This window comes from Salmo salar, chromosome ssa27, assembly GCF_905237065.1.
Source record: "Salmo salar chromosome ssa27, Ssal_v3.1, whole genome shotgun sequence".
NCBI lineage: Eukaryota > Metazoa > Chordata > Actinopteri > Salmoniformes > Salmonidae > Salmo > Salmo salar.
Window position 1 is genome coordinate 43,435,256 of NC_059468.1, and position 8,782 is coordinate 43,444,037.

Sequence of the window (8,782 nt, forward strand, 5' to 3'; positions counted from 1 at the left end):
GATGTATTATACCAGAATGTATTTATTATAGATGTATTATACCAGAATATATTCATTATTGATGTATTACACCAGAATGTATTTATTATAGATGTATTATACCAGAATGTATTTATTATACCAGAATGTATTTATTATAGATGTATTATACCAGAATGTATTTATTATACCAGAATGTATTTATTATAGATGTATTATACCAGAATGTATTTATTATAGATGTATTATACCAGAATGTATTTATTATAGATGTATTATACCAGAATGTATTTATTATAGATGTATTATACCAGAATGTATTCAGTATTGATTAATTATATCAGAATGTATATATTATAGATGTATTATACCATAATGTATTTATTATAGATGTATTATACCAGAATGTATTTATTATAGATGTATTATTCCAGAATGTATTTATTATAGATGTATTATACCAGTATGTATTTATTATTGATGTATTATACCAGAATGTATTTATTATAGATGTATTATATCAGAATGTATATATTATAGATGTATTATACCAGAATGTATTCAGTATTGATTTATTATATCAGAATGTATATATTATAGATGTATTATACCAGAATGTATTTATTATAGATGTATTATACCAGAATGTATTTATTATACCATAATGTATTTTATTATATATGTATTATACCAGAATGTATTTACTATTGATTTATTATATCAGAATGTATTTATTATAGATGTATTATACCAGAATGTATTTTATTATAGATGTATTATACTAGAATGTATTTATTATTTATACAGTACCAGGGTACCAGCTACTCATTCAAGGGTTTTTCTGTATTTTTTACTATTTTCTTCATTGTAGAATAATAGTGAAGACATCAAAACTATGGAAAAAACACACATAGAATCATGTAGTAACCAAAAATGGGTTAATCACGTCAAAATATATTTTGAACACTCTTGCCATTCTCTCAACCAGCTTCATGAGGTAGTCACCTGGAATGCATTTCAATTAACAGGTGTGCCTTGTTAAAAGTTAATTTGTAGAATTTCTTTCCTTCTTAATGCGTTTGAGCCAATCAGTTGTGTTGTGACAAGGTATGCAGAAGATAGCCCTATTTGGTAAAAGACCAAGTCCATATTATGGCAAGAACAGCTCAAATAAGCAAAAAGAAATGACAGTCCATCATTACTTTAAGACATGAAAGTCAGTCAATACGGAATATTTCAATAACTTTTAAAGTTTCTTGAAGTGGAGTCGCAAAAACCATCAAGTACTATGATGAAACTGGCTCTCATGAGGACTGCTACAGGAATGGAAGACCCAGAGTTACCTCTGCTGCAGAGGATAAGTTCATTAGAGTTACCAGCCTCAGAAATTGCAGCCCAAATAAATGCATCACAGAGTTCAAGTAACAGACACATCTCAACATCAACTGTTCAGAGGAGACTGTGTGAATCAGACTTTCATGGTCGAATTGCTGCAAGGAAACCACTACTAAAGGACACCAATAATAAGAAGAGACTTTCTTGCGCCAAGAAACACAAGCAATGGACATTAGACCAGTGGAAATCTGTCCTTTGGTCGGAGTCCAAATTTGAGATTTTTGGTTCCAACCGCCGTATCTTTGCGAGATGCAGAATAGGTGATCTCCACATGTGTGGTTCCCACCGTGAAGCATGGAGGAGGAGGTGTGGGGGTGGTTTGATGGTGACACTGCCAGTGATTTATTTAGAATTGAAGGCACATAACCAGCATAGCTACCCCAGCATTCTGCAGCGATACGCCATCCCATCTGGTTTGGGCTTAGTGGGACTATCATTTGTTTTTCAATAGGACAGTGACCCAATACACCTCCAGGCTGTGTAAGGGCTATTTTACCAAGAAGGAGAGTGATGGAGTGCTGCATCAGATAACCTGGCCTCCACAATCACCCAACCTCCACCCAATTGAGGTGGTATGGGATGAGTTGGACCGCAGAGTGAAGCAAAAGTAGCCAACAAGTGCTCAGCATATGTGGGAACTCCTTCAAGACTGTTGGAAAAGCATTCCAGGTGAAGCTGGTTGAGAGAATCCCAAGAGTGTGCAAAGCTGTCATCAAGGCAAAGGGTGGCTACTTTGAAGAATCTAAAATCTAAAATATATTTTGATTTGTTTAACACTTTTGGTTACTACATGATTCCATATGCGTTATTTCATAGTTTTTAAAAAAAATATTCTGCAATGTAGAAAATAATAAAAATAAAGAAAGTACATGTGTCCTAACTTTTGACTGGTACTGTATATTATGTACCATAATGTTTATTTTATTGAATTATTATTCATGTTTATCTTTTTATATTACCAGGCAAGTCAGTTAAAAATAAATTATTATTTATAATGATGACCTGGCAGATCGGACACACCTCAATAAGAGATTCGATGTAAAGTTTCCAACTCTAGCATAGTGCTATGAGTATTTTCATGTTCTATCTACGCAGTATGAAGATCAGAGTTCATCTATACAATACCACAGTGTAAACGAGAGACCTCTGTATTGTTACGAACCGGCTCCGAGTTCGCAACAAAAGGGAGACAACGTGGAGACAAGGAGTATGAAAATACCTGCATACCTGAATGTCATAATGCAGAGTGTTGAAAGGTGCCAAAGCAAACAACCAAAAAACAACAAGGTTTCTGCATGGAGAGAGTCCTCCTCATGAATGTGAAAGAGGTCTCTTTATCCTGGGACACACCCGGACCCAGGTGTTTCCCATGTAGCTGACGACCCTCCCAACTCCGCCCACCGGCATCCCAACAAGAGAGAGATACGGGAGACAGAGTATTCATAATCTCAAAGTATTCTATCTCTGAAAGGTGGATTACCCTTCTGAAAGGAGAGGACACATAAAATATATACATCTCCTCCTAAAAATCAAGGTATTTGGAAAAATACCTTTATTGATCTTATTATCATTTTAGTGGTAATATCTTTGGAAGATTTCATATCTTCAAATAAGGGGTGATTTTACAGGACTTCGCCAAATATCCTTCTGAATGCAAATTAAGATCTGAAGTCGAGACTCATGAGACAGGATGTAGCCTACATCAGTTCCAGTTCCAAGAGGAAACAGGATGTAGCCTACATCAGGATCCAAGAGGAAACAGGATGTAGCCTACATCAGATCCAAGAGGAAACAGGATGTAGCCTACATCAGTTCCAAGAGGAAACAGGATGTAGCCTACATCAGATCCAAGAGGAAACAGGATGTAGCCTACATCAGATCCAAGAGGAAACAGGATGTAGCCTACATCAGATCCAAGAGGAAACAGGATGTAGGCTACATCAGTTCCAGATCCAAGAGGAAACAGGATGTAGCCTACATCAGATCCAAGAGGAAACAGGATGTAGCCTACATCAGATCCAAGAGGAAACAGGATGTAGCCTACATCAGATCCAAGAGGGAAAAGGATGTAGTCTACATCAGATCCAAGAGGAAACAGGATGTAGCCTACATCAGATCCAAGAGGAAACAGGATGTAGCCTACATCAGATCCAAGAGGAAACAGGATGTAGCCTACATCAGATCCAAGAGGGAACAGGATGTAGCCTACATCAGATCCAAGAGGAAACAGGATGTAGCCTACATCAGTTCCAGATCCAAGAGGAAACAGGATGTAGCCTACATCAGTTCCAAGAGGAAACAGGATGTAGCCTACATCAGATCCAAGAGGAAACAGGATGTAGCCTACATCAGAGATCCAAGAGGAAACAGGATGTAGCCTACATCAGATCCAAGAGGGAACAGGATATAGCCTACATCAGATCCAAGAGGAAACAGGATGTAGCCTACATCAGTTCCAGATCCAAGTGGAAACAGGATGTAGCCTACGTCAGTTCCAAGAGGAAACAGGATGTAGCCTACATCAGATCCAAGAGGAAACAGGATGTAGCCTACATCAGATCCAAGAGGAAACAGGATGTAGCCTACATCAGATCCAAGAGGAAACAGGATGTAGCCTACATCAGTTCCAAGAGGAAACAGGATGTAGCCTACATCAGTTCCAGATCCAAGAGGAAACAGGATGTAGCCTACATCAGATCCAAGAGGGAAAACAGGATGTAGCCTACATCAGTTCCAAGTGGGAAAACAGGATGTAGCCTACATCAGTTCATCCAAGAGGAAACAGGATGTAGCCTACATCAGATCCAAGAGGAAACAGGATGTAGTCTACATCAGATCCAAGAGGAAACCATAATGGCCCCTCTCCCTTGCCTCTAACACATACGGTATACAGAGGTGTTCAGTGAAGTGTGTGGTGTGATCTGAGTGTAGTTTTAACTAGCTAGCCTGTCTTTTATGTTTCACTATAGGGGATGTGGTGGTGCAGTTCTGTTGCAGGTTACTCTCTGATTCTCTTTCTTTTACTTTTTTGTCTTCATTCATTCAAGACTCATTCGCTGTGACATGCTGTAAGGGGCAATATTGTTTTGTGTACTGATAAATCCGTTTTCCTATTGAAAGGTCTGTGAATAAATCCGTTTTCCAATTACCGTAATTTCCGGACTATTAAGCGCAACCTGAATATAAGCCGCACCCACTGAATTAAAAAATATATATTATTTTGAACATAAATAAGCCGCACATGTCTATAAGCCGCAGGTGCCTACCGGTACATTGAAACAAATTAACTTTACACAGGCTTTAACGAAACACGGCTTGTAACAAAAATAATTTTCGAAACCCGTTGATGATAGTGGATTTTTTGACAATGCTCCACGCTGTCAGGACCCACAAATTTGAAAGCGGGAAAAATCCATATATTAGCCGCATCATTGTTTAAGCCGCGAAGTTCAAAGCCTGGGAAAAAAGTTGCGGCTTATAGTCCGGAATTTACGGTAAAAGGTCTGTAAATAAATCATCATTTTTTCCTATTACAAAAAGTATTGAAATTATTCCCCTTTCTCTCTGTCTCTCTCTCCCTCTCCCTGTCTCTCTCTCCCTCTCTGTCTCTCTCCCTCTCTCTCTCTCTCTCTCTCTCTCTCTCTCTCTGTCTCTCTCTCCCTCTCCCTGTCTCTCTCTCTCTCTCTCTCTCTCTCTCTCTCTCTCTCTCTCTCTCTGTCTCTCTCTCTCTCTCTCTCTCTCTCTCTCTCTCTCTGTCTCTCTCTCTCTCTCTCCCTCTCTGTCTCTCTCTCACACTCTCTGTATCTCTCTCCCTCTCTGTCTCTCTCTCCCTCTCCCTGTCTCTCTCTCTCTCTGTCTTTGTCTCTCTCCTGTCTCTCTCCCTCTCCCTCTCTCTCTCCCTCTCCCTGTCTCTCTCTCTCTCTCTCTCTCTCTCTCTCTCTCTCTCTCTCTCTCTTCTCTCTCTGTCTCTCTCTCTCTCTCTCTCTCTCTCTCTCTCTCTCTCTCTCTCTCTCTCTCTCTCTCTCCCTCCCTCTCCCTCTCCCTCTCTCTGTCTCTCTCTCCTCTCTCTCTCTCTCTCTCTCTCCCTCTCCCTCTCTGTCTCTCTCTCCCTCCCTCTCCCTCTCCCTCTCTCTGTCTCTCCCTCTCTCTCTCTCTCTCTCTCTCTCTGTCTCTCTCCCTCTCCCTCTCTGTCTCTCTCTCTCTCTCTCTCCCTCTCCCTCTCTGTCTCTGTCTCTCTCTCCCTCCCTCTCCCTCTCCCTCTCTGTCTCTCTCTCCCTCTCTCTCTCTCTCTCTGTCTCTCTCTCTCCCTCTCTCCCTCCCCTCCCTCTCCCTCTCTCTGTCTCTCTCTCCCTCTCTCTGTGTGTAGAGTTGTTGGAACTGCGGGCGGAAGGCGAGCGAGACCTGCAGCGGCTGCAACACGGCTCGCTACTGCGGCTCCTTCTGCCAGCACAAGGACTGGGAGAAACACCACCACGTGTGTGGCCAGTCCCTCCAAGCCTCACAGGCCTCACAGGCCGCTCAGCAGCAGCAGCAGCAGCAGCAGGGTACAGAGACCTCCACTACACCCTCTAGTGGAGGAGGCAGCCCAGCCGGAACCCCGCCTGCCACCCCAGGAACCCCCTCTACGCTGGAAACCACACCGCACTAAACCGGGGAGCCACCCGGGGGGAGCCGTCGGAGACTCCCAGTAGCCCAACATGACTGGCTCACTTGATGCTAAATGCTAACGCGCTAACGCTGCTTATGTTGGATTAGTGGAGCTTCCACACAACACAGGAGGTTTATACATGTAGATCAGTCACATTGACTTGTCATGATTAACTAAGAACACAAAGATATTATTTGTTTGAATTATTATTATTATTATTATTATTGTTGTTGTCAATATCCTTATTGTTACTATTGCTGTTATCATCCGTTGTCGTCTGCGTTTTGTTGTCGTTGTTGTTGATCGTTGTTGTCATTGTTGCTTCTCTTACGTTGTTTCCTGTAAATATGAATCAAAAGAAGGCCGACGCGCTACAGCGAATGAAACGCCAGACAAATACATACGTGGACCTCCCCTCTGTGTTTAGTTGTGCTTTCTAAATGTGCTGTTGTTTTCCTGTGCTACCTGGGATATGAAACTAGCTGACCTCATTCAGACAACATACCAATGGAATATTACTACAACACAAACACACGGACGGACGGACGGACGGACAGGTGGATGGTATCCGTGGGTTGCAGACAGAAGGATGGTATCCGTGGGTTGCAGATAGAGGGATGGTATCCGTGGGTTACAGACAGGTGGATGGTATCCGTGGGTTACAGACAGAGGGACTGTAGTTGCCAGCAGCAAGGTGTAGATGTGGAGCAGACTGTATAGGAACCACAGCTGTTCTTCTAGACTAGAAATAATATCCAGGTCAGTAGACGGACCAACACAAAGAGGTCTCCCTCCCTGAGGGATGGAGGGACGGAAGAGCAAGGAACCATTCGAAAATTACCAACCCTGGATACCGAGATATACCAAGATATAACTGATACCTGACCGCAGTACACGGAAAGAAGGACTCTGTCTGAAGTGTGTTACACCTGCACTTACTATCTCTCTGTTCCAAACCAGGAAGTGAACAGAATGTAAGGTCATTAACCTGCGCCATGGAGACTGCCAGCTCCTCACTATGACAACCACCGGGAAACAAAGGGCTGAAGAGATTACCCTATGAATCAGTGAGAGAAAACCCAACTCTACTCTCTCTCTGTCCTGCCCATCTACCCTGAACCCAACTCTACTCTCTCTCTGTCCTGCCCATCTACCCTGAACCCAACTCTACTCTCTCTCTGTCCTGCCCATCTCCTCCATCTACCCTGAACCCAACTCTACTCTCTCTCTGTCCTGCCCATCTACCCTGAACCCAACTCTACTCTCTCTCTGTCTTGCCCATCTACCCTGAACCCAACTCTACTCTCTCTCTGTCCTGCCCATCTACCCTGAACCCAACTCTACTCTCTCTCTGTCCTGCCCATCTCCTCCATCTACCCTGAACCCAACTCTACTCTCTCTCTGTCCTGCCCATCTCCTCCATCTACCCTGAACCCAACTCTACTCTCTCTCTGTCCTGCCCATCTACCCTGAACCCAACTCTACTCTCTCTCTCTGTCCTGCCCATCTACCCTGAACCCAACTCTACTCTCTCTCTGTCCTGCCCATCTCCTCCATCTACCCTGAACCCAACTCTACTCTCTCTCTGTCCTGCCCATCTACCCTGAACCCAACTCTACTCTCTCTCTGTCCTGCCCATCTACCCTGAACCCAACTCTACTCTCTCTCTGTCCTGCCCATCGACCCTGAACCCAACTCTACTCTCTCTCTGTCCTGCCCATCTACCCTGAACCCAACTCTACTCTCTCTGTCCTCAACTCCAGATAACTCCTACCAACATGAACTCTGTTATTTTTCCTTTGTAAATGTCACGGTGTTTTACACTACTGTCCTGTACCGTCTCCAATGTTTATTGAATGTATGTGTTGGACAGTTGTGACGATGTATGTTACTTTAACCAGCCACAACTTTAGTCCCCTCCCACCGCCCCATCTCTCTCTCTCTCTCCCTCTCTCTCTAGCAAAAGGAGAGAAAAAAAAGCATCATGTTTCTGAGCTGTTTCCTGTTTCCTGTGTGTACGTGTCAGTGGTAGTTACCTCTTAGTACTTTTAAAGAAGGATGTTTTTCCTAGAAGAAAAGGCTCAAGCTGAGAACTAGCATGTTTCACGGAATGCTAACCTAAATGTTTTGTACCAGGGACGTACCTCAACGTATTTGCACTGTCACAAAGGTTATTTCAGCATGCTTCTTTAGGCAAAACGTTTTTCCAATGTAGAGCCATAATTGCCCGTTTTTTGGGTTTTTTTTTCTTCTTTTCTGTAAAGCAGAACGTCTAGCTAACGCAAACCCCTCTTATTGTTAATAGTGTTTTATTATGGACCATAGTAGTTACAGAAAGACACATTACTGGACGATAATGTTGAATATTTGTTGTTGTTTTTGTTTTTTTACAACAACAACAACCACAACAACAACCACAACAACAACAACAACAACAACAACACCAACAACAACCACAACAACAACCACAACAACAACCACAACAACAACAACAACAACAACAACAACAACAACACCAACAACAACCACAACAACAACAACAACAACAACAACAACAACAACAACAACATGAAGAAAAAATCCCCACAAAACAAACACAATGAAACTAACTGTCCAAATGCAGAATGATATGAGCTTTAACACAGTAGAGCTCCAGGTAACAGTATTATTACTAAAGATGTACAGTGGCCTTCGGAAAAAATATTCACACCCCTTTGACTTATTCCACATTTTGTTGTGTTACAGCCTGAATTCAAAAAA

The 8,782-nt window shown here is 42.2% G+C and overlaps 1 protein-coding gene across 3 annotated transcripts in view; it reads left to right on the forward strand.

The window, feature by feature from the left end:
* Positions 1 to 7,670, forward strand: part of LOC106589143 (protein CBFA2T1) — a 173,420-nt gene extending 165,750 nt beyond the window's left edge. For all 3 annotated transcript variants that reach the window (XM_045709648.1, XM_045709646.1, XM_045709647.1), the window contains one exon: positions 5,741 to 7,670. In XM_045709648.1, coding sequence (XP_045565604.1) covers positions 5,741 to 6,022 — 282 coding nt within the window. In that variant the 3' untranslated portion in view covers positions 6,023 to 7,670. The remainder of the gene's footprint in view (positions 1 to 5,740) is intronic.
* Positions 7,671 to 8,782: the final 1,112 nt, after the last annotated feature.